A 27191-nucleotide genomic window follows, 5' to 3' on the forward strand; every position below is an offset into this window, starting at 1 on the left:
CATTGGACACTGTTGGAAGACAGGATACTGGGCTAGATGGACCTTTGCTCTGACCCACGATGGCCCTTCTTATGTTCTTATGAGTAGCTGAGCTGGGTGAAATATCTGATGCAAAATGTAAAAGATGCAAGTTGATTTTGCTTTTGATTTAATGAAGCTGCCTTTACCAGGTAGAGCAGTTCCTCAGAGCAGCTGAGTTCTGCTCAGCAAAGCAAGGAGGGCTGGCGAGCAAACATCATTTAAAGCTACCCGTGCAATCTCCCATTTGTGGGAAAGCAATCTCAGGACTGGTTCTAACTTACGCTGGGTGGTAATCACACCTAAACATCTGGTGCTGTGCGGATCACCCCTGACATATCCTCTTTACAGGAGGGTGGGGGAATTCCTGGCTGTGATATATGGACACCAAAATACTGAAATTGGGCACAAAATATTTTGCATATCTGGTTATTAGCAAAATATATGCAATAAAATTAAAATGAAAGTATTGAACTGGAATTATACATATGGCTGAAGTCACAAGGTATTCTTTCTATTTTCTGATTAGCTGAGTCATCCATGTGCTGAGAAACCCAGTTTGATTTTTCTCGGCAGGAGGGACTACGATGTGAGCATTTTTTACATGCTAGTGAGAAAAAATGAGAACATCTTCCATAAGCCTTAACAGGGGAGGTTACAAGGTCTTGTGGAGCATTGCAATGTTCCAAAGCTTCTTCTGTTGGCTCTGGTAGTATAGGGAGAAGCTCTGTGTTGTTTTCTGTTGTAACCTTAGGTGGCAGACCACTTGTTTCCTCCCCACCAAAGATTTTTATGGAGTGAGGGGCAGCAGACCTAAGATACAAAAGAGACCCTACTATCTACTAAAATCACCAGAGATGGAAGAAGATAAGAAGGCAACATAAAGTAAGGAAACAGAAGCTGTGTTGTGAAAAGATGGGGGAAGGATGCTAAAATGTTGGCATGTGGTAACAATTAGTAAATGTTGACTTTTTAATGGTGACCAATGTGCATATGTGTAAATATTCACTGAAACAGCTTCAGGGAGGAAATGTAGGGAGAGAAAAAAAGTAAGACTATAGGTGTAAAATTTTTCTTTCTTGCCAACAATGTACATGCATTTTTAAAAAATATTTTACCTGTCTAGGTTTCAAAAATGTGAAGTGTTGGTGTATCGGGTTTTTCATATTCTCATATTTCAAAAGGAAAAAAAAAGCTACTACAAAGACTAAAAAATAAACCAAAAAGTGATGAAAATTTTCACTAAACAAACAAAAAGAAACCCCATGACTTCAGCAGTCTTATTCAGTCATAAATTCCTCTCATAGAGATAAAACTTATTCTTCACAGGTGCTCTGATACTATTGTGGTGATTACCCAAGAAATATTTTAGATAGATGAATATGATATTTGTTACTGCCTTTAATAGCATCCAAATTGTGCCCTGAATTAAGGCTTGATTCTCCACTACATTGTACCATAAATAGGCAGTTGTGTACATGCCCAGTTGGTGCAAAGTGGACATTAAAACTTTCCCCTACTGATATGAATTAGTCCTTAACCTCTAAGGAGAGTCCCATTGTTCAAAGTACACAGAGTCCTACTTGCTGAATGTCAAAGTACAAGCTCCAAAAAAGACATGGCTGACCTAAACCAGGGTATTATTAGATACAGTTCTTATACTAGTTGCACCTACTATATTGCAGACTCCAACCATCAAAAAATCATGAGTAGTCCCCCAAAATCAGGAGATTGACTTAAAAATCATGATTGTTAAAAATGATTTGGGGGTTCTTTTTATTTACCTTCTATTTTCTGAGCCTTGGGGTATACTCGGTTTCAAGTTTTCAGGCTTTCCTTGGTAATCACAAGATCTAAAAATCTTAACTTTCATTAAAAAAAAGATTCTCCGATTACTTGCTTTCTGGAGCTAGGGCTTTAAGACAATATCAGATATTGTGAGACGTACAATAAAATTGTGAGATCTACCAACAACAGATTTATATTCCTAAGTCCTGCCCTCTACCCTTCTCTTGAACACAAAGACTGAAATTACCAGCATGGCCTCGGTCTGAATCAGAAATTCCAACAGTAATAAAAAAAAATCCTTCAAACCCAGTTTGTGGTAAGAAGCATTACTGAATCTTTTGAACTTATAGGATAGCTGGAATAAAAACATTGTTCAAATTTCCCTTCCCTTAAGAGGAAACTTTTTTTCATTTTTTAATGACTATTTTAGTTCTTTCTTTCATACCCTGCATCACTGTTGCATTTAATTCTGGGAAATTGACTCTCTTCTCCCACCTCCCAAGGTGACAGCTGCCACGAGAGAGACTTTTATGGGCTCAGATGTGTCATACATCCTGCAGTAATTAATACCTGGCTTTTTGCTAAACATGTGGCAAGGAGTCACTGCACAGTTTAAGGGCTGTCTACACTCAATCTAGCTCAAAATTAATAAATCTGAAGGATTTTGAAATCTCTCCATCATTACCCAATAAAAACAAATTGGCTAAAGTGCTAAGAGCGAGTTCTAGCCAAACACAGTTGGCATCAACATCTGTTTCATAATAGAATAAAATGTCAAAATCTAATTTTAGAAAGTGGCTTTCAAGTGATTCAGGCAACACATTTAAGACTGGATTGTGAGTTCACTTTCACTGGTGTAAAGAAAAGATATATGATTCATTGATTATATGGAGTTACCAGTGATTTATATGAAAGTAAATGAGATTGATAAAGACCTTTTATCCACTATGTTGTTTCCCCTGCTGTGTCTGTTGAAGTGCTCACTGATTTCATAGGTGTAAATTGGTGTAATTGTAGCACATAAATCAATGGAGGTTTGCTGAGTTACACTGCATTAAGTGCTAGCTCTTGGAGCCAAAGATAATATATGGAGACAGGAATTTTCAATATGATGTTTAAACTTTGTTTTTATAATGGTCACAGGGTTCTTCATCAGCTGCCCTGTGATCAGCACTGCCTAGCCTGTTTTTGTGGTCTGTCACACAAACCCACCCATCTATTTCTTTGCCACTACATGCACCTTTAATCCTCTGGTTCCCAAAAGGACAGGATGTAGCATGGGAAACTAGCAGGAAGAGTCTTCTACATGTCCTCTCTCCTCCTCCCAGGCTAACCCTCCGAGTTTCTCCTTATTTCTTATTCCTCCCAAATACATCAGGCTAGAAAATCAGTTTAACAGCTCTGGTGTCTGAATGCTTTCCCCTCAACTTAATTAATCCACCTCAACAAGAGACAGAAGCAATGTCAATGGGAGAGTACCTCCCATGGACACAGTGTGGTGTAGACATCATTTTAAAACATATATAACTTAAGTAGCGTAATTTATGCTGATTTACAGCATCAGGGTAGGCAAAACCATATGCTCCCCTCTTCTGAGCTAATTGTCTCATTAGCCCAGCAGCTACCACTAAGTGTTAGTAATTCTCACTAAAAAACAATTAGGTGGCATCAATTAAGTGTGCAGCCTTCTCTGTGCTGCTGCATCTTGAGAGCCCACAATAATACACAACAAACATGGGCCGGATTTTAAAACCTCCATTTCATTTTCTACTTGTATCTAATTAATGGTAGGAATTCATGGATGCAATTAATTGCAGAAATAAATTGTCCTTGGATAAGTACCTCCTGATCCAAATACATCTCAGGGCCCATCTAAGGGACATAATCTTTTCTTGCAATCAGCTCTGTTCATGATTCTGCAATGGGCACAAATTAGGGGTAGATGGGTTAGTGTTAAATATAGGATACCACCCTAATCTGGGCTGCCCTGAAAGGAACGTGGAGAACAGGTATGGAAACTCTAACCCTGATCCCACAAAGAGATGCACATCATAACCTCACAGAGTCCCACTGACTTCAGTGGAAGTTTAGATAGGTCCCAGTTCCTCACACAGGATGTGCAGAATTGGGACTTATATAAATATATATGCAACAGTGTCTGGAATACCAGTATCTACAACTATCAATGGAAAGTACAATAAACCAGCTTCCAATTACTATCATAAATACTACCTTAAAAACACTGTTCATGTGAAGGTGTTTATATGTTGCTCTCTCTTCTGTTATTTGGGGGAGAGGGGCTGTGCATTTTTCTCACTGTCTTGTGTAAGTCTTCCCTTATTGCTTGTGAGTTTTTGGCTCCTATTGTTGCATTAGGGTTTGATTGCAAAACCTGGCTATATCTGATCTTCCTGAAATCTAGAATTCTTTAATTATATGTATTATTATTGCTACTACTACTACCTAACTGCCCTTAGTGCCCAGTACAATTGTATGTGCATTATTTGATGTTAAAGCTACAACAAATACATCATGTTCCCTCTTCAAATGTTATAAATATCAATATGTTGTATCAGATCATAGCATAAACTTACAATGCATAAAGAATAATATGAGACAGTGATTTAACTGAAAAACATACATTTAAATACACACAGCTACAACACGAGGATGAAATTAATGAAGTAAATAGGCCCAATAAAATGTAAAATCCATGTGAAAAATAATATACATATCTGCATATATTTATGCATGTGACATAACAAAGAAACCTTCTTAGCATATTAAAAACTTCATATTTCACAGTCTGAGCTATTTTTGTCATGTATTACCTACTAAACATTTTTACGCAGACATATCTCAGGCCAAAATAGTAAATAAAGAAATCGTCCACAATCTAAGCTCATTTCCTACTGCTCACTGCAAAAATGTTGATTCTAGGCATGGGAGTACAGTTCTGAGCCAAAGAGTAATTTCTTTATGGTGTTCATGACTCACAGGAAAGAATGTCTCATGAGGATCTTCTTAAAAAATCTCTAAGTACACTGGCTTTAAACAAGGGAAAAGGGTCAGGTTTTGCCCTGTGCTTGACCACTGTATACTGCCCTTGTGGCCCCCACAGAATCCTCCTTTCCTAAGGTGGGTACATCGCCCAGCACTGAATTGACATAATGGCTCTATTCCTGAATCCAGTGCAATTTCTGATGCAAGAAAGTGTAGCAAATTGGCCCAGGAGATAGTGTAGGAAGGAGCAAATGGCTGGAGCACATTGTACTTCCGCTAATGGCCCCTTGAGGGATAAAATAAGACAGTCCAACCAGGAGAAGCCCAGTTCAGAATTCAGGAGGCACAAAGGTGGCTTAAAGCTCCTCAATACTACCCATGTAGAAAAGGAACAGTGGTGAATCTGGCCTATATTTTATTCTGACAAGGAACTGGATGTGGATTATGACACATGATTCAGCATATTTCTTTCTGCTTCCTCAGCTATAAATTAAACCTGCTTGCTTTAAGCATGTGACTCACAGCCAACTTGCCCTCCCTGCAGAGACTGGGCATGACATCGCAGGCTTTCCTTTCTTCAGCTCCCCCAGATGACAGCTGTGCCTGCCCCAGGGTGATCTGCCTCTTCTTGCAACTCAGCCCTCTGGGCAGATCACATAGGCTATGTCTACACAACAACATGAAATAACATAATCTGTGTCTACACAGCCAGCAGTTATTTCGACATAATGCTGAAATACTGTCAAGCTGGAGGGCTTCTTACTCTGACTCCTTGTGACGAGTCGGAGCTGCCCCATTCAGCTGGGGCCGATCCGCCCCGCACTACTCCCACGGTGGTGCATGTACTCCTTGTGGTGAGCCAGGCAACACGGGCCCCTTGCACATGCTGCTCGGCGGCCACAGCCCAGCTGACAGGCGTGGGGCCGGACGTGGGGGGGAACCCCACGCTCCGGGCTACGTCGGAGGCGTCAGGATGTTCCCGGGGTCAGCAGGTGACATCAGGGAGAACGACTCCGGGAGACGATGAAAAGGAGGGCCAGGGAGAACCTGAGGAGACAGGAAGGAGGAGAACCTGGAGAGGCTGGGGAGTGAGAGGAGAGTTTGGAGTGGAGGAGGAGGAGGACAAGGGAAGGGGAACGCCGTCGCAGCTAGCGGGGTAGGAAGCAGCCTGGGGCAGGGCATTTGAGGAATTGCTGGTGGGCTGGTGAGTTTCAGGTATTAACCCCACCAGCCGGACAGGGATGCTACTAGAGCCTGTCCTTAGGGCCCTGGGCTGGGGCCCGTAAGAGAGGGAGGGTCCGGGCCCCCCAACCCTGCACCCCACAGTCCGGAGGCCAAGAGGGGTGGTAAGCCCGAATTTAGACACACGTGCTGGACGAGACTGGAACTTGCTTATTCGGGACATACAGCTGAAATGAAGGACGTATAAAGGGTGGGGGGGGGGGGGCGAAGGGCACTCCTGTAACCCTCACTTTATGAGGAGTATTGGAAGTCGGAGGAAGAGTGTAGACAGCACCAAAACTTGAAATAAGCTATTTTGAAATAAGCTATGCAACTGATGTAGCTCAATTTGCGTAGCTTATTTCCAGTTAAGCCCGGCTGTGTAGACGTGCCCAGAGTCCTCCCCCTTCCAGGGTAAACCAGTAGTTCAACAACTAATAGCTTTTTAACTTCACATTGGACTCTTGGTCGAAATTTGGACTTTTTGCAGTGGGGGAGCACGTGCTAGGTTTTCATTCTACTTCTTTGGGCTGCTGTGGGAACTCCAGCCCTCCCTCTCCACTGCATTCTGGTCCCAAGATCCTTGAATAAGCAATCAAGGCCTAACCACACAAACCCCTTCACTGCCTCCCCCAACCGCTCCCTACACCTTGCCCTGTCTTGAGCTCTTTGCTTTGGTCCTTTCCCCCAGTCTATCACTCTTTTCTCGCTACTCCTCTTCCATCAGCCCACCTCTGGGATTCTTTTTTACTATTCCGCTGGCTCTGCTGCAAGAGAGTTTTCTCTCACACGCTGCCTGACTCAGCAGGAATCCTCCTGCCCCTTGTAGTCCTTTCCATCACCGGCAAAGTCCTAGTCAGGCTCACCTATTCCTAGTTTTCTTCCCAACTGCCTTAAACTCCCTGTTTCAGGACTGTCTTTTTTCAGGGAGCCTCTATCTGCCAGTAGTTCACCTTAGCTCTATGACTCTGTTCAGGCTTCTCTCACTGAGTGAGAGCCAGGCACCTGCTCTCCTCCCTGGTAAAAGCCCAGATGAACCAGGCTTAGCCTTCTTAATGCCTCCCTCCAAACTTGACCCCTATGCAGATATAAGAGTGCAGGGCTGATTGCACCCTCAACCTCTTCAGGCCCAGTGTGGGGTTGGTACACACCATCAAAACCTCCTTGAGAGAACTCCCAATAGAAAGGTAAGGCAGAGAGATCTACTGGATAGGGCAATCAGGAGATAAGTACAGCTCTGTCTCTGTCCATGACTTGTGTGACCCCAGGCAGATCTCCCTCTGTGTCACTGTTTCCCCATTTCTAAAATGGGAACAATTCTACCTATCCTCTTCCAAAGTGCTTTGAGATCTCTACATGGAAAATAACAGTACATGTGCCTGCTCTTCCCTGAAAGTCAATTTTCCTTGAAGCACAGCTGTCCCAGCTAGCCCCTAACACCAGCAGTAGTCAATCTAGATCATTCTATTCATTAAAAATACCAATTCAGCAAACCACAGATGGTGAAAATAAACAGAGGTCTAAATGAACCTCTAGCAGCAGTACCACTGACATCTATCTCCTCCATTTCTTCTTCCAGCATGCCATTGGCAGATTGATTTCAACAGGCTTAATTATGAAGGTTTACAATGACCTAGTATAACATCAGGGCTTATTACAGTTGATTCTGATGACAAAGAAAATAAAAACCTGGGTATGCGGAACTAAATGTTCACATGTAGCAAGTTTATTCTTGAACAGTCACTCCAGACTATCATATTTCATTATGAGTACGATGTGTTTTAAGAACATTTAGAGCATCAATTAAATTCAAATGCATGTTCATAATTATACTGCTTGTCTTCTAACTATGAATACAGATTATTACTATTGTAGTATTTATTACCTTTATAATATCCCAAATATGATTTAAGGTACATTGGAATTAATTTTAGATCTTGAGATAAATTGCCTGTATAGTACTATGCCATGTTTGGGACACTGTGCCAAGTAAACTGCAGATATATACTAGAATTACCAAGTGAGAAACAAAGTTCTATCATTTTTTACCTCAATGTTCAAAGATTAATTCAAAGCATGCATTCTGCAATGGATTCTTATTTAAGATCTAATTCCGGGAGGCACAGGAAGTCACACTGCAAAGTAATGTTTGTGTTCCATCATACTGTTGATAGAAAGGTTTTTTATTAGCTCATTCACACTGTTACCTGCTAAAGTACTTTAGGATTGTTTCATGAGATGGTATTATCTGAACTCTTGGGTTTAGCTGTAGATAGGTCCAACAAAGTGTTGTTTTCAGGAGGTGGAATTCACTGAATGTAAACAACCTGCCAAGAAGAAATGATATATTAATCTCAGGTTGCTGTGGATTGCTTGAATTGTCATCTAGGGAAAAGAATAAATGCCAGAGATTACTTAAAATTACAATTGAAGAGCATCAGGAATGGAATTGCAGATTAGGCTTCTAAAGATATTTGGAAAATAACTAACTATACTTCACATTTAGACTGAACTCTGCAGCTTAAGAAATACTGTAGATCAGTGTAATGACCTATCTGCACCTAGTAGGCCAAAATACCTGAGTTCCAGCTCAATGAACAGCTCAGTCAGTCCTGCCTATTAAAATCAAATTTTTAATATGTATCACATTTCGCTATTTACAGCAGTATCTTTCCAGTTATTGGGAAATTGTTACTTTCCTGAATTATTAAACTACACTTTTCCTCCATGAAAGCAATTTGTTTCTATTGTATGTGTAAAGTGCCTGAGCACCAGGGAAGGGCAGGGTGTGGTCACAGGTGATTCCAGCATGAGAAAGAAAAAAGAAATAGCTGGCTTTGTGAGGAGTCATAGCATGAGATCCACCCAGAAATTTGCCTATTGGGCATAAGAATATCAGATCTGATATGGAGGACTGACAACTTGGAAGAGAGTGTAGGGAATGAGCTGTAGTTGTGCGTGTTAGCACCTGAAAAGGAGGGAAATATAGAAGAGAGGTCTGGAAGATAAAATGAGACAGCTAAGTCTGTAGGAGGAGGCTATGTATTCTGTATTCCATACACAGTACTAACACACAACTGGAATCCAAGCAGATGAAATGCATGGCTGAAAAGATATTACAGAAAGCAGAGTTTTACAGGTAAAGTAGAATCTTTCATTCATCATGCCATTTTTTAACATGAACGATAACAACTAATGCAGTGATATCTTCTCATTTTGCATACATAGAGCACCAAATGATCATTATGTAGCCTGCAGCCAGATACATCTCGAGGAATACCTCTTAAGCTCTTTATCACATACCGGTAAACCCAAGCTAGCTTCGCCCCTACGATGAGGTATTATTTGCTTATTTTTAACTAAGATACTTACATTTGATTTCTCACATCTCTTAATAGTAGCAATTACCAAGTGGGATTTTGGTCCAGAGAAACAACATTTAGCACAGGGGAAACACGCCCGTCCCATCTATACAATACAGATGAGTATTTAGCAGTAAAGAAAGTTAGCTTTGTTGATATGCTGAACTTTTTTGCAAATCCACAAATTGTTTTGAAATGAAACCAATATTAACCTCACCAGAAGTTTTCTGGCCATTAGAATTTTTCTCTGACAAACACCACAATAGGGCAAATATTCTATGCAACAACGCCGTAACTCCAAGCCTGTACAAATGTTTTGATATCTGACGGGAAAGTCTTAAGGGTATGTCTACACTACAAAGTTAATTCGAACTAACAGCCGTTAGTTCGAATTAACTTTCATAGGCGCTACACAAACAAACCGCTAGTTCAAACTTAATTCGAACTAGGTAAACCTCATTCTACGATGACTAATGCCTAGTTCGAATTAAGTAGTTCGAATTAAGGGCTGTGTGGCCACTTACTTCGAACTAGTGGGAGGCTAGCCCTCCCCAGCTTGCTCTGGTGGCCACTCTGGGCCAAACCAAGGAAACTCTTCTGCCCCCCTCTCGGACCCGGAGCCCTTAAAGGGGCACAGTCTGGCTACGGTGCTTGTGCTTGTGCCAGGTGCAAGCCTGCCAGCACCCAGCCAGCAGACCCTGCACCTGGCACGGCATGAGCCAGCTACCCACTGCCACCCAGCCCTCCGCCTCTTCCTGGGACTAGGCTGGTGGCTACCAGAAGCCTGCCCGGGGCCGCAAGAGGCGGGCGCCCGCCTGGTCTAGTGAGGAGATCGTGGACCTCATCCAGGTTTGGGGGGAGGCCTCCAACGTCCACGACCTCTGCACTAGGCACAGGAAAGTGGTCGTCTAGGGCAGGATAGCTGCCAGCCTGGCCACCAAAGGCCACGTGTGAACCCAGGAGCAGGTTTTCATGAAAATCAAGGTGGTCCAGTGAGACCCCCGACCCTGCGCCCTGAGCTTAGAACATAAGAACGGACGTACTGGGTCAGACCAAAGGTCCATCTAGCCCAGTAGCCTGTCTGCCAACAGCAGCCAACACCAGCTACCCTGGAGGGGATGGACTGAAGACAATGACCAAGCCATTTGTCTCGTGCCATCCATCTCCAGCCTTCCACAAACAGAAGCCAGGGACACCATTCCTACCCCCTGGCTAATATCACTCCATTGACCCAACCTCCATGACTTTATCTAACTTCTCTTTAAACTCTGTTATAGTTCTAGCCTTCACAACCTCCTGTGGCAAGGAGTTCCACAGGTTGACTATTTGCTTTGTGAAGAAGAACTTTATTTTATTAGTTTGAAGCCTGCTACCCATTCATTTCATTTGGTGTCCTCTAGTCCTTCTATTATGGGAACTAATGAAGAACTTTTCTTTATGCACCCTCTCCATACCACTCATGATTTTATAGACCGCTATCATATCCCCCCCTCATTCTCCTCTTTTCTAAGCTGAAAAGTCCCAGTCTTTTTAGCCTTTCTTCATATAGGACATGTTCCAAACCTCTAATCATTGTAGTTGCCCTTTTCTGAACCCTTTCCAAGGCCAAAACATCTCTTTTGAGGTGAGGAGACCACATCTGTACACAGTACTGAAGATATGGCGTACCATAGTTTTATACTTCCCCTCCTCCTTCTTCCCCTGGCTTCCCCCTTCCAGCTCCCTCCTCCCAGGTTTCTCCCTCCCCTCTCCCACCCTCTCTCTTCCCCTCCTGCACCTCCTTTTCCCAGTCTCCCCAGAGGTTAATTCTCCTCCCCCTCCCCCCCAGTTTTGTTAAATAAAGAGAGTTTCTATTTTTGAACACACATGTCCTTTATTTTTTACATCAGGAAGGGGGGCTTGGGAGGGGTAAGTGGAAGGAGGTGAGGCAGGAATGGGGCACGAGCCCCCGATGGCGAGGACTGAGGTGGCTCTGCGGGCTCCTTGGGGTAGAAGCTCTCCTGCAGGGTCTCCTAGACCCTGACAGCCCCCCGATTGACCCCCCTGGATGGCAAGTGCAGCTGGGCTGATGACCAAGTGTTATGATGTGCCCAGTGCGGGCACTCAGGGCACTCCAAGACAAGACTGCTTTGCTGTCCCTCATCGAGGTAGACAAGCAAGCGGGGAACCCTGAGAACTGTCTGTCCGGGATGGGGGTCAGATCCCTTTAAGCACAGCACTCGCCTATCCTGAGGCAGCAGTTCCACGCTAGTCTAAGTCCTAACCTGATGCCCTTCCGGCACCTGTTCCGGCCAGCCTTAACTTTGGTTCAGGGTCCACTCAATGTGGACATGCTAGTTCGAATTAGCAAAACACTAATTCGAATTAGTTTTTAGGTCTAGATGCACTAGTTCGAATTACCTTAGTTCCAATTAACTAATTTGAATTAAGTTAGTTCAAATTAGTGCTGTAGTGTAGACATGCCCTTAGTTATTATCTTGAACTGCTTGCTTAATAGGTCGTTTCCTTTAGGGGCACAAGTAATATTTATTGGAAATGTTCACTGAATACTTGATCAGGACAGTATCGGGGTGTGTGCACAGGGAGATTGGGATGGGGGTGCACAGGGAGCAAAGAATATTTGCATGTTCAGAAAGCAATGAACTGTACATCACTCTGACCTGGTAGATCTAAGTACTTTCTGCAACAGTTCTTGTGGTAGTTTCCGTAGATGGATCTGAGAGCTCAACTGAGGAACAAGGTTCACTTCTAGCCACCTTTCACAGTCTGTCACCAGGGTTTCCTGTTTGTACTGATTAAGAAACAGCAAAGTAGAGAATAATAAAGTATGTGCAGATAAATCTATAAACCCTGGGTCCCCTCTTGTGGTCAAAACTGGAAGTAGTATACCAGTTCATATACAGAACCAACCAAAGTGGGTTGAGAGAAAATGCAATTATTCATCGAAATGGTTAAAACATCAACGATATGCATGTGCTATCACCATGAATTCAATTGCTATTTTACACTTTTATTTATTGTTACCATAATGCTCACAATTATTAGGATCTGGCCTGTTCCAAATTGAAATGGAAATTGCAAAAAAAATTCCATAACCCAGATCATGTTGGTTTTTAGAATATTAAAATGTTAAGTAGTTGGTGAAATACTCAACATTTACATTTAGGTCCAACAACCTAAACTAGGTGTTATAGTTCATACTAGAAGATTTACCTGGTGCTGCTCAGGCCCTTAACTCAATTTTTGTTGTTTGGAAAATAAAATAAAAAAGCACATGCTTCATTTAAATCATTGCTCTGGGGTGGAGATGAGGGGTTCATGCAGGCTGCCCTGGGGAGAGAGGATTACCCCAGCCCCATCTCACTGCAGCAGCTTGGGGCCAGCTGAGAAGTGCCTCTCCATGGCCATTGCAGCTCCAGTGGGGAAAACTTGGCGAGGGGTGCATGTCCCCTGGCTGAGGCAGGTCCAGGTTTGTCTGCCCTCTGTGCTCCCCAGACAGAGTGAGGAATGAAGCAAACTGAGCACTATCGCCTCAATCCCTGAGGAAGGGAAACAGCCAACAATGTCCCCATATGAAATGGGGGGAGGAGAGGAAGGATTTCAGCCCCCCCACCCTCCCTAAAGGATGCCTAGGGGGTGAAAGGCTTGGGGATGGAGCAGTTCTGGATGGGGAGTGCCCCCCAGCCAACTCCTTGCACCTGCCGGGTGATTCTGTCTCTTTTCTGTTTGCGTTTATGAGAAGCAATCCCATTCCAGGAATGTCCCATTTTCCTGTCACAACCAAACACTTATCTTGCTTTAAGTTATGAAATGAGGAAGCTATATACCAAATTTGGCAAGCCTACATCTTACTGTTTAGGAGTTTTTGAACAAACAAACAGACAGACAGACAAACTCTCTCAAATATATAGTAGATTGTAATCCCCACAGAGTGTTCATAGCAGTGTAATAGAAATGCCCAGTATGATGTTACAAATAACCTGAAAGAATGTATTAATAGGACTCTAGCGCATTTAAGACAGTTTGACCTATCTATGGAGGGGTGAGATATAGCTTGAAGCAACACTACTCAAGAGATTTTTTAAAAAATCTTTGGTAACATTCCTACCTCACCTTGCAAGCAGCACAATAATAGCTACAGATATTGGATGAGCAAATTCCGCTCTTCATAATAGAAACACACCTAGCACAAAGAAATAACCAGTTTTAAAAGCAAAATATAAAATATTGCAGCATTATAAAAAACAGGAAAATGTGGTTTATTGGTTAAAGCACTGACCAGGCAAAAAAACACTCCAGTTACTCCTAAGTTGTATAAAGTACTTACGTAGCCTATCTGTGCCTCAGTTTACTCATTATCCATCAGTTTATCATACTTTCCTATCATCCTTAACAGTAATAATTTATATGGTAAATTTAAACAATCTTTACAAAACAAGTCAGAACTCCTAAGGTACGACAGACAGGAAGTTGCACACAAGACACGATATGGGCAACTGTTCAGGGAAAGGAGAGATAGCATAAGTCTCTTTGTAAAATGAAGGAAGAAAGGATTCTTTACAAAATTGGCTTAGGGAACTGCAGCGAGAGGCTGTTCCAAGCATGACAAGAAGGCATGACAAGTCCAAGAATTCACTTGCATTTTGAATAGACCGAAGTGATGAGAGGGTAGACAAGAAAGGAGAAGGTTACCCTGGTGAAGACTAGAGGTGACCAAAGCCCTGATAAAGGCTTTAATATTGGAGACAGAAAGGAGAGGAGAGTTTGGTGTAACTGAGAGAGAAGACATGATGAGACTGAGCAAGGAACTGCACGTGACAAAAGGGAAGAGTCAAAGGCTGTGCTAGAGTTGCAGAGCCTAAGCTACAGTAATGATAATAGAGTCATCAGTTGTTACAGAGAAGGACACAGAGCAGTGGGTTCAGGAGGAAAAAGGGAGAAGTTATTTTGGAATGATTGTTTTGGAGATATAGTACACGGAATATCTGTACATTGCTTTAGTAAGTATCCCTTTTACAAAGCACTTTTACAAGCATAAGTCAGAGCCAAATGAAATCACTCCGAACGCTGAAATTAGTAGACTTGAGGATGCTCAACAATTCAAAAAATTGGTCACCAACTGAATGACTTTGATGCTTCATTTTAAGTATTAGTATCCATCATCTCCTTTTTGTTTTACTTTTAGAATTCTGCTTCTAGCCCAGACACCTCAGGGCAAATGTGAGTGAGCACATAGTTGTAGAAGAGAGGTATGACTTATGTCCTTTTTGTCTGTGAGAAATAAGTTATCCTATTCATAGCTACTGAGGTCAAGTGTCCTTTGCCAAGAGCTACTCATTTGGCCAACTCAAGGGAAAAAATCATTTGTAAAAACATTTTCCAGTAAAATTACAAACCAATGGATGATTCATTTCAGGGCTTCTGGCAGATCAAGGGTGTAGTTCTGTGCTTCCGTTGGGTGACAACCATGTATGTTTCCATCCTCTCACCCTAAGGATGCACAAGCAGGGTCCAAGTGCCAAGAGACTAAAAATATACTAATTGAGAAGCAAAATAAACTGTCTGTAGAATGTGGGCTACAGGCAGCGCAAAACACCCTTATGCCAGCAGGCTCACCAGCAGCAATAAATATAGTCTACTATACAGAAATGCTAGTGAAATTCAACTAGCATTATAAGCTGAGTTTTAAGTAAAAGCCATGAGGGAAAGTAATAACAACAAATATACATGCACGATAACTAACTTTGGCCCTGTCTATTCTATGCTAGCTACAGCCATGTGTAAACGCTGAGATGAAGTAGCATGGGTAACCTCAACTCTACGAACAAGTATAAGAACATTAATTCAACTGTGCTACATTCTTAGGTAGCCTAGAAATACAATTTTACAAAGTGGCTCACACCATTTCTCGCACACGCACACGCACACGCACACATACACACAGAAGACAAACAAACATGGTTAAGTTCTTAATATAACTATTATTGGTTGCAAAAAATAGAATTGCAATGAACTGAAAATCTGAAGATTTATCTAAGTCATCGGTTACATGATTTAGGGCATGACCAGAGTTTATTGAAGTCAATAAGTCTTTCCGCTGATGTCACTGGGCTTTGGATCTGATCCTTAAAGAACATTTTCCTTTTCGTGGATAGATACAACTAGCTGGAAAGACTGAGGAGATGCAGGGGACTTTCATTTGTTATTCAAGACATATTCACACTGGTCAAGAAGTTACTAATTTTTGGATATCCCATTCCATTGTCACCCTGTCAATTGTCATAATCAGTGGAGCTCTTTATTTGGGACTATTGGTAGGGAACAGTTCCAGCACAAAGTATTTCAAGGGTTCTGAACAAGTAGTTATGAATGACTCATACAACTGTTGTAACCCACAAACCTAGTCTGGCTGGTTGATAGGTATAAATTGGTTTTTGCTGGTATAAATGGCCTGCTGTGTTGCTCTTTGTATGCTGCTTCCTCTGTTATAAACAAGATGATTTTACCTTTCTGGGAGTTTTAATTTGTTGTTTTTCATACTTCTATTTCAAAAGCAATTCATGTACAGAGCGACACAGCCCAGTGCATATCCATCAGTCTCTGCTAATCAGAATAGTTATCCTAATCTAACTAGCACATTCCTGATTCTTCTGACATGTGCCAATTCCAGATAGAGCAAGAGGATTTAGTTGCTGTATTTTATTGTTAAGCCACTATATAACTAAAGCTCTTCCTAGGAACTAGGTCATTCCAATAGAGCTGGTGTGGTGTGGTTGAAATCAGTTTTCATTTGGTCCTTTTCTGCAGCATTGATAATCATCTGTTGCAGTTGCAACCTCAACATTAAGTCATTAATTGTTATGGTTTGCAACATAGCACATTATTAATTAATTGTGATGCTTTCTTTCTGATGTACTCTGTCCTGCCGTATAAAAAAGACTATGTCCACTTCATTTTGCCCTTTAAATTGGTTAACCATGTTTGATGCATTAGAGAAATTTAGTTTTCCAAGTGATACCAACTACATTTTTACTGCCATCTTTTCATGCAGGTTACAGGGGAGACTCAGAAGTGGGCCATTAAACCTTCCATTTCCTTAACTAGGCCTTTGTCAAATAAGATAAGAGGGTACTAGCAGATCAAGTAACCCATTCAGCAAGCATTATATATAATGCTTAAGTCCTTATATAGCCAGAAGAATGTTTGGACTTGACTAGGGATGTAAAATCCCATTAAATTGATTAACCAGTTAAATGTGATGTTTAACTGGTTAACCAATTAAAGGGGGTGCAGGTGGGAGGACCCCATTTGCAGTGGGCCCCCTGTGGGGCTGCAGCAGCCCCTTACTTGCAGCTCCAGCATCCATTGGTTAACTGGTAAGCATCACCTGTTAAGGTGATAATTACTGATTAGCCAGTTAACCCTGCACATCCCTAGACTTGATTCTTTAAGGAGCAGAGAGTTATAGTATAAACAACTCACACAAGTTTTTAAATGCAAGGTATACAGGCACAAGTGAATGACTGGTTATGGGGGAACTAAAGCAATCTGGAGGAATAGGAGCACTAAACAGATTTTCTGAGTGTGATTAACTCCCTCAGTTCTGATGCTTCTTTGGATTTTAGAAGGAGGATACAGAGAATAACGTGATATCTAATGAGATGCTATGATCTACCTGCCCTGACAAAATGCTGCCCTTGTACAGAAGGGTTCTCAACAGCTTCAGAATCAGTTGTTCTACACTTACTATATCACAGCTATCTATGTACTAACTCAGTCATGTCAGAAACAAGTGACCTAAATTATCAATATGTAGGATTAACCTGGCATTCATCTTCTGCTCTCAAGATTCAGCCACTTTCTGATGTACATGTGTGTGCACTTGTATATGTTAACAGTCTGATAGAAAGGCTGCTGGGAAGAGCAGGTGATGTGTTGTAAAGAATCCTTGTACTACAGGCAGTGGATGCAGTGATTGTAACAGTCACAGTCATCTAGGGCAACTAGTCCTAGAATCCAAAAGCACAGGCCTCTATCACTTGATATAAAGAAAACACACATACAATGTATACTTACTTCTGGAAGAGAGTAGGAAACTGCAGCACTGATGCAGCTGCCAGGACTCCCACAACATCCCCCTCTTCCACTTCTGGCTCAGTATTATATAAATTCTTGAGTGCTATAGCAAAGGCTTCACAATGCAACATACAAACACAAAAACAAAAAATAAAACTGTTCAGCATTAGGTTGTGCTTTCCTTTAAAATGAGGGTGGCTGCTGCCCAAAACATATGGACTGTGTCTAGACTGGCCAGTTTTTCCAGAAAATCAGACGATTTTCCGGAAAAACTTGCCAGCTGTCTACACAGGCTGCTTGAATTTCCGCAAAAGCACTGACTTCCTACTGTAAGAAATCAGTGCTTCTTGCGGAAATACTATGTTGCTCCCATTCAGGCAAAAGTCCTTTTGCGCAAAACTTTTGTGCAAAAGGGCCAGTGTAGACAGCTGAGATTTGTTTTCCGCAAAAAAGCCCCGATCACGAAAAAGGTGATCGGGGCTTTTTTGAGGAAAGCGCGTCTAGATTGGCACGGACGCTTTTCCACAAAAAGTGCTTTTGCAGAAAAGCATCCGTGCCAATCTAGACGCTCTTTTCCGAAAATGCTTTTAACGGAAAACTTTTCCATTAAAAGCATTTCCGGAAAATCATGCCAGTGTAGACACAGCCATGGAGTGTCTCCTGTTCCGGGTTAACAGTAAATTATTAGCTGAAGTCACATGGTAGGGAAAAGTCCTAGTGCAGCCTAAGTGTTACTATTAGCTCAGTTTCAGTTCAGTTAATGCTGAGAAACTCACCTTGGAGTTACCACTACACCCCAAGAATCTGGCAGCGCCCAGAAGACACCCTCTGAAAAGCATTCCCTATAAGCTGTGCGCTTGTGCGTCCACTCAGGAGAGATTCAAATGCCACCCAGCTGATTAGCAGAGTGCCCACAGCTAGGATTTTGTTTCTACTGATGGTTCAAATTCACACATGCCTCAGTGCATGTGAAAATGTATTCCGCACATAGACGGAAAAAATCCACACACGGATGGAAAAGATTAATTGGAACATCGCTTCTGAATGGTGAGAAGTCCCCAAAACACCAGATACTGAAAATTTGAATTTTTCAGCAAATAAATGTCCTAATCCAGCTGCCTTTCATGAGAGGCTACACAATAAGCATAGGCTACACTCTATGATCAAATTTACTCTTGTACATGGAGCTAGTACAGACCTATGCACTGCTCCTGCGTAAGTGGCACTGAAGTGGTAGATTGTCCTTATACTGGCTGTGACGGGGAGGTCCGTCCCCGCACTCTCAGCCCCGAGGCGGAGGGCCCACGGGGTCGGAGGCGAGCGGAGAAGGCGGGGCACGCCGGCCTCACGGCGGCCCGGGGACAGGACGAACCCGCAGCCCAGCGGGGGAGCAGGACAGAGGACACGCCCTATAGGGCAGGCTCTAGGACTGCGGAAGCCACGGGCGGCGGCGGCGGTGTGGCCGGAAGCGGCGCGCCGGGCGCGCCAGTTCAGAAGAGTGCCGGAGAGCCAGGAGAAAGGGGAGAAGTGGGGGTGAGGGCTGACGGAGTTCTCCCTCTCCCCACAGGCAGCTCCAGGCGAGCAGCGGCCGGGGGACGTGACCCTGAACTGGGGAGGACGGCAGGCCTACTCTGACGGCGGCAGAACCAGAACGGCAGAGCGGGCCCAGCGGACAGGAGTGAGGCTGGCCGGACTGGACGCCCAAGGGCCGGGAAGGGCCGAGCTCGGGTGAGGGCATTCCGAGCCCGGCGGCCAGGATACTCAGGCGGAGCGCAGGGGGGCCCAGAGACTAAAGGACCGGAGGAGGGAGCTACCCTCCCCCGGTGGACTTTACAGGACTGAGACTGGGGCGGGCAAGAGGCGAGAGGCGGGCTGGGGGAGCCCCTCTCGCCACACTGGCCCTCTGCAGAGGGGCGGGTCTGACTGCTAGCATATAAAATGCTGCCTTCCACTCAATGACTCAACAGGAAGGATGTTTGCTCTGACGAGCCCTGGGGTCCTAAAAGGAGGGGGAGAAGGGGCCTCTCCAGTTTCCCCTCAACCACACACAGACACCAGAATGCACACAGACATTGTGCTGGAGCTAGAAATGGGGCAAGGAAGGCATAGAGATTTCTCCATCTCTCCCAGTCACATATTGGCTAGATCATGGGTTCCCAAACTGGGGGGCATGCTCCCCAGGCGGTGTGTGAAGAAATTCCAGGGAGGGCGTGAGGCAACCAAGGTCCCCCTCCCTCCCCACCGGTCAATGGCTCTCCAAAGTTTTGTTGCTATTTTTGTTTTTTGGTCAGTTCCTTTTCTTTTTTTCATGCAACAAGTTTTGCTGCTATTTTTGGGGGCGGGGGAGCGTGAGGCTCTCTCAAAAATCAACAAGGGGGCATGATGCCAAAAAGTTTGGGAACCACTGGGTTAGACGGAGGGTAGGAAAGGAAAACTGATTGTCGCTCCTCACCTATACTTCATTTGCTCTGTATGAAGTCCACAGTGCATTTAGCAGCAAGTTTGCTGTGGTTGCTGCCCCATTCTCTCTGCCCTCCCACAGAGGTGTACTTCGAACTACATTTCCAAGATGCAGTCTGACTGATCATCAGGTTAATAGAGTGTGTGATGGGGCTACTGCCCTGCACTGGCCCTTTAAGGTTAAAAACCAGCCCTGGGAGAGAGATGGAGCAGTGGAGCTGTGAGGCTAGCAGCTGTGGCAGGTCTTAGCCAATTAGGGCCCAGCTGAGAGCAATAAATAAAAGGCTCCTGGAGAGAAGGAAACAGTCAGACCCAGGCTTGCTGGGGAGCAGGAGGGACCTGACTGCTAGGGAGCAAGAGGCTTCCTGACGCAGAGCAGAGCAGGAGAAAGGCAGGAAGGGCTGGGGAAGCTCTGGCCAGGCAAGTTCCCAGGTTGCAGGGCCTAAAGCAAGGCCTGAGAGTACTAGGGCTGCAAGGGTTCAACCAGGGTAGACAAAGGCAGCAAGTTCACACCCCTGGCCAATGATGAGTGGCCATTTCAGACTGCAGTTGCCCCTGAGGCAGGGGCTAGATGAAGACTGACAGTGGGTCACTGAGGCAAGGTGGGCATAGGAGGTTGGGATTCCCTAGTGTGAGAGCACAACAGCAGGGCAGTACCCAGAGGGAGGATGCCATGGTCTGGGAGGAATGTGAGTCCTAACACAGAAGTGAGGAAAACTATGTAACGGCAGGAGTGACACCAGCCAAAAGAAGATGCTCCAGAGCAGATGAAAAGCTAATTCCCAGAGGCTGTGTCTACATTGGCATGATCTTGCGCCAAAGCGGCCGCTTTTGCGCAAAAACATGCTGCTCGTCTACACTGGCGGGGAGTTCTTGCGCAAGAACACTGACGTTCTAATGTATAAAATCAGGGCTTCTTGTGCAAGAACTATGATGCTCCCACTCAGGAATAAGCCCTCTTGCGCAACTGTTCTTGCACAAGAGGCCAGTGTAGACAGGCAACAGGAATTTCTTACGCAAGAAAACCCGATGGCTAAAATGGCCAGTAGAGATTTCTTGCGCAAGAGAGCGTCTACACTGGCACAGATGCTCTTGCACAAAAGCACATCTCTTGCACAAAGGCACATGCCAGTGTAGACGCGCTCTTGTGCAAATACCTTAACGCAAGAACTCTTGCGTTAAAGAGTATTTGCGCAAGATCATGCCAATGTAGATGTAGCCAGAGTGTCCAGCAGGAGGCACCCGTGGTAGTGAATTCTGCTGTTACAAGGAGTAAGGACTAGCATAGAATCATAAAATCATAGAATCCTAGGGCTGAAAGAGACCTCAGGAGGTCATCAAGTCCAGCTCCTTGCCTAAATCAGGACCAACCGCAATTAAATCATCCCAGCCAGGGCTTTGTCAAGTGGAGACTTAAAAATCTCTAGGGATGGAAATTTCCCCCAACCTTCCTAGGTAACCCAATTCCAGTGCTAAGAAACAGTTTTTCCTAATATCCAACCTAGACCTCCCCCACTGTAACTTGAGATCATTGTTCCTTGTTCTGCCATCTGCCACTACTGTGAACAGACTCTCTCCATCCTCTTTGGAACCTCCCTTCAGGAAGTTGAAGGCTGCTATCAATTCCCCCCTCGCTCTTCTCTTCTGCAGACTAAATAAGCCCAAAAAGCATGTAAGAGTGTGTATGTATAAGTGGAATAAGTAATTTTGTTGCAACTTGTGGCCAGTACACAGTGCAAATAAGAGGCTCAAGGGGGCCAGTTCCCAAGGAAAAGAGGCATGAGAGAGCCAGGATGTGAGTTGGTGAAGACTATGAGCCTCAAGGCAGAATGAGAGACCTTAAGTCTTGTTAGAGTGAAGTCTCTTCATGTACATCTTCATTCCCCCTCATTGGGGAGGAGGGAGGAAGAAAAGGGATTCTGAGGTGAACACAAGCCTAGCAGTTAGTTTGAAGGGAACCAACTTTGAATTTTGGTTAATTGAAATTAGGCCATTTAACCCTGTCCTGGAACCAAATAACTGCCTGGGATTTTGGAGGTGGGGAGTGGAGAGGAGTTAGCCCATTACCTTCTACTCCAAAGTTTTGAGAAAGTAGTGGCCTGCCACTTTAAATTGTGTCCCTGTGTCTGTGCTCCATTCTCAAAAGTTCCCTGGTCAATAGGCCAAATCTCAGCATCAGAAATCTCCCTAAAAACAAGTGTTATAAGAAAGTAACAAATGCTTCTGTATAGTGACATATTAGAAGCACCTTAATAAGAAATCAATCTAGGTTTTTCAGCCATACAGCACAAAGACTTAATATGATGTCGGAATGTTGTAGATGCAGTGAAATATCTGGTTTACATTTATGGTGATAGTTGCTATCTCTGCATTACCACTTCTAGTGACATCTGGGTCCTGAACATCCAATGAAATGGTGATCCTTTTCATTTTTGACTTCTCTTTGTTGAGTGCCTTTGATTTCTGAGCAGAAGAGTTGCACTGTTTATTGTGTTTGCTTTCTGTAAAGAAACAAGTTTGGATATACAATAAGAGCTGTTTACCTGGCACTTCACCAACCAGAAAGCTCTATAAATGGGCATTTCTGATCTTGGAAAGTCCAGTATATAAACCAAATTACATAGAGCCAGCAGGCTCCCTACATGGCTTTGCATGGTAGAGGAACACCACAGAGTCTCTGTGCAAAACCCCTGCACCGCATGCTGGTTGTGCAGCTCCCATTGGCTGAGAACTGCAGCCAATGAGAACTGCAGGACTGGCACCTGTGAGCAGAGGCAGCACATAGAGCAATCTAGCCACACCTATGTCTAGGTGCAGAGTAACATGCCCACCACTTGCAGGAAGCCACCCAAAGTGAGTGCAGCCCAGATCTGGCACCCTGAAAACCCTCCCATACCACTAGTTCCCTCCTGCTCACCAAACCTCTCATCCCTGGCTCCATGCCACAGCCTGCATCCCTAGCCAGAGCTCTTACTCTCTCCCACACTAATTATTGTTAACTCAGAGTTAACCGGAATATTTGACTGACACCCCATACTCCCATAGCCTGCTGGATAACAAAGCTTTTACTGTACATTAATATTTCCTATGGGACTTTTGGTATTGTAATCACAGTGGCTGCGTCTAGACTGGCAAGTTTTTCTGCAAAAGCAGCTGCTTTTGCAGAAAAACTTGCCCGCTGTCTACACTGGCCGCTTGAATTTCCGCAAGAACACTGATGATCTCATGTAAGATTGTCAGTGCTCTTGCGGAAATGCTATGCTGCTCCCGTTTGAGCAAAAGCCCTCTTGCGCAAATGCTTTTGCACAAGAGGGCCAGTGTAGACAACGCCGTATTGTTTTGCGCAAAAAAGCCCCGATCGCGAAAATGGCAATCGGGACTTTCTTGCACAAAACTGTGTCTAGATTGGCACAGACGCTTTTCTGCAAAAAGTGCTTTTGCGGAAAAGCGTCTGTGCCAATCTAGATGCTCTTTTCCGCAAATGCTTTTAACGAGAAAACTTTTCCGTTCAAAGCATTTGCGGAAAATCATGCCAGTCTAGACGTAGCCAGTATGTGTTCCAGGATATTTTGCTATGCAACTCACTTTTGGCAGCTAATAAATAATTCATGCTTAAAGAAAGGTGTAATACATGAATAAGACCTTTTACCACTAGCTGAACTGGCATCTTCTTTAGCAATCTCAACAGAGAAGCCAAAGGTCATGGAAACTGAACTTTCTTCCTGGCAGTGGGCCTTCCAAAATCAGTTGGGAAAGGGATTGGCCATAAGCTGTTAATGTTTCTATGGACTTCAGTGGGCTATGGGTTAAGTCCTGTGTTATTGTTCTGCAGAACAGACTAGGGAAAGCTTAACCCAGAATTCCAAGCCTTTCAGGAGAACCCTTAAATCAGAACAGACCCATGTGATTAGCGTTGTCTACAAAAGAACCAAAAACTTAAGCTATAGGAGATTAATACTAAGTTGATTTCTTATTAATCTTCTCCTTTCCAAGAAAATACCACAAGACTGGTGAATTTTTTCATTAGGCACTACTAAGAATACCTTTTTTGCTTTTGTGCTGGCTTTCCAAACCATTTAAGTTCATCGAATCTACTGCAGAAATTAAAAGCTGTGACAATGTCTTGGATTTAAATAAATAGATATGATGGAGCTCCCATAAGAGGCCCAGGCACTCCAAGGCAACATCTAGAGAGAGAGAAGAGTTGGGTAGTTGTAACACTTGGTTAAATCTCAGATTTTGATCTCAGTTACACCATGAAGAATGTAGAGTAATTCCCTCAGCTCATTATTTCTGCAGAGGTATTCATCTGAGAACTCACCTGGTTCCATACCTTCTGTCATCTTCTGTGTGTGTGAAAAGATTACTTCATTTGGACAGGCCTGACTGGAGTATAACCTCAAACAAGAGAAGGTGAGGCAAAACCAGTGTTAAATACATTTATTCTTATTTCTCCTCATTTTTTTAGGCTAGACTAAAAAGATGTAAGAAACCTTTGTTACCTCTCCAGTTCATTACCCTTCTGAGAATAAGATGATAAACGTGACCAACGGACTGGTGTTTCAGATTCAAGATTCGATATCTGAACTGTTGGTTCTGTATACAGGTAGACAGGTGTGTCAGCTGAAGAATTAAGAAAAACACATTTCCTTATTATTGACTGAATGTTTGTTGGTTAGGAAAATCCCAAGCACTTTTGGCATGTCTAGACTATGTGTTAATTTTGAAAGAGGATATGCAAATTCTGCATGAATTTGCATATCTTCTTCCGATGATATTTTCAAAAGAGGATCTTTCAAAAATGAAAGTAGTCTGGATGAGTTTTTTTCAGAAAAAAAACCCTTTTTTGAAAAAAACCACTCTTCCCAAAAAAAAACAAAACGGTTTATGTGGTTTTTCGAAAAAGGGGTGTTTTTCCTGAAAAAAACACATCCAGACTACTTTCACTTTTGAAAGATCCTCTTTCGAAAATGCCATCGGAAGAAGATATACAAATTCCTGTGGAATTTGCATATCCTCTTGAAATTAAAACATAGTCTAGAAGTGCCATAGCAGTTTAACAATACAATGTTTTTTCCACTCAGGAAGAATAGTTGGAATGATCATGTTGTCACCTAAGGATTCGAAGGGTTGAATTCTTGATTCACTATTACAGGCTCTTAAAAGTCTCAGAGGGTTAGCCATGTTAATCTGTAACTGGAAAAAAAACTTAAAAAACAATGAATAGTTCTGCATCTAGACGAGTCTCTAAGGTGCAGCAGAACTACAGTCTCTTTACAGTTTTCACACTGGAGATTTTCACAGAGGAAAATGCTACTTTAATCTCTTGTCAGAATTCAAAATATAGGATGATTAGCGCTCCTACATGCTGTGGTAACACAAATAAAGAGCACCTATCTGCAATAAAACAAGAAAAAGAACTCTCAGTGGGAATTCTTGGAGGGTGAGGATGGGTAAGGCACAAGTATGGGAGCTGAATTCAACTTCTGTTTCTGCTATAATGCTTCCTTGGGTCCTGATTCAGCAAAACATTTAAACCAACTTAATTTTAAGCCCAGAATAAAGCTTATTGACTTCAATGGAACATGTGTTAGAGTTAAGGATATGCAAAAGTGCATTATTAAATAGGACTTTGTGTTGCCTCAGAGCTTTGCCAATCTGAAGTGCAAATCTATTTTTGCCTCAGTTTCCTGATAATTAATTGGGGGAAAATATTCTAATTAACTGGTCATAAGGTACAGCTGTAAAACTGAAAAAAAAATCATGAAAAAGCCATCAAAAGTCTTGTGTAATTTCATGAGAAGTTCAAGCTTTTTGAAATTTTCCAATGAGCTCTAGTAAGTATACAAGTGCCTTCTATTGGATAGACTCAGAACTGCGAACAACCCTAACGCCTATCAGAGTTTCTCTTCTCAGATGCCTGGTGCTTGTGAGTAGGGGGTAGAAGAATTTGAGTTCTATTCCTGTTGCCAGTGTCACAGTGTATTTCCAGGTAGTGACAATGTGAAGGAGAGTGATAACTGTGACATTTTAGGCAACTGCAGCTTCACTACCATTCTTGCCCCATCTCAAAGGTGTATTGTGTGCCTAAGTTAATTCTTATGTAGGGTTGCCAGGTGTCCGGTATTGACCCGGACAGTCCAGTATTTTCATCTCCTGTCCGGTTAAATTCAGAAAATACCGGGCACCTAACATGTCCGGTATTTTCTTATTTTTTTTCCCCAGCCAGGAGGCAAAAATCCCGTGTGCTTAGCTGGTATTGCAAGAGAGCTGTCTGGCCCAGAGCAGGAAGAGAAGATGGCGGACAGCCGCCAACATACTGTTACGGACGAAAAACCTCAAAAGCATTTCTTAAAGGGGCCATGCTGGTTTTTTTTTTAAAAATTTTTTGCTTAATAACTTTTGGGGTCCCTTTTTTTTGGTTTCCCCTTTTTTTCCCCCCCTCAACAGAATTTTTTTTGGTTAAACCATCTGGCAACACTATTCTTATGGAAAGGACTATACATTGAGCAGTATTATTTACCACTGTATTTCTAGACAACTAAATCCTCTCTGCATTGAATGACTCATAGTTCGAAACCCATGTCTGTGATGTGAATGGTACCTGTAGTTTTAGTTTTTCAGGAATTAGGCCTTTTTGTGTTTTGAATCAATGGGTTAATAATGTCTTCCCCTAACTGCACAGATAATCTTTTAGATAAGGACCCTTAAAAGATTTGTTCAAACATATGGCAATGTGATGAGACTGCTGTAACTAAGACTGGTATAAAACAGTGGCTCAGATACCAACATGGAGCTGCAGCCTCACCAAAAAATCTTTCACCCAGATCTGGAACCTCTTTTGAGGTTCTGAGGTGCTCAACCAAGTTGATTTCCACTTAAAGCTACTTCTTCATGGTGGGAGGGAGACCACCCCCTCATTCTGCAGCAGCAACACCAGAAATGAATTGCTGGGCTTTTTTGTTGCTGCCAATTCTGTAAGTATTACAGAAGGCTGTTTGATCTGTCCACCTTGTCTTTGCTCCTAAATGCTCACAGACATTCACCTTCCTCCCTCCCCTCCCCCCCCTGCATCCCCCTTCTGTTCTGAAATGTGATTTGTCCTTTTCATATGTGTTCACTTTTTTTTAATTGTATCCTTTGGTATATATGGTTGTGACTATTTTCTTCCACTATTTGATCTGAGAAAGTGGGTCTGGCCCACGAAAGCTCATCATCTAATAAACCATCTTGTTAGTCTTTAAAGTGCTACATAGTCCTGTA

The 27191-nt window shown here is 43.2% G+C and overlaps 1 protein-coding gene across 2 annotated transcripts in view; it reads right to left on the minus strand.

The window, feature by feature from the left end:
- Positions 1-27191, minus strand: part of BTBD16 (BTB domain containing 16) — a 48749-nt gene that overhangs the window by 16833 nt on the left and 4725 nt on the right. For both annotated transcript variants that reach the window (XM_075935336.1, XM_006111441.3), the window contains exons 4-11: positions 24431-24551; positions 24250-24326; positions 23972-24115; positions 22304-22429; positions 17469-17583; positions 13506-13575; positions 12053-12183; positions 8238-8357 (exon numbers count right to left, since the gene is read on the minus strand). In XM_075935336.1, coding sequence (XP_075791451.1) covers positions 8238-8357; positions 12053-12183; positions 13506-13575; positions 17469-17583; positions 22304-22429; positions 23972-24115; positions 24250-24326; positions 24431-24551 — 904 coding nt within the window. The remainder of the gene's footprint in view (positions 1-8237; positions 8358-12052; positions 12184-13505; positions 13576-17468; positions 17584-22303; positions 22430-23971; positions 24116-24249; positions 24327-24430; positions 24552-27191) is intronic.

This window comes from Pelodiscus sinensis, chromosome 8 (genome assembly GCF_049634645.1).
Source record: "Pelodiscus sinensis isolate JC-2024 chromosome 8, ASM4963464v1, whole genome shotgun sequence".
In the NCBI taxonomy this organism is placed as follows: Eukaryota; Metazoa; Chordata; order Testudines; family Trionychidae; genus Pelodiscus; species Pelodiscus sinensis.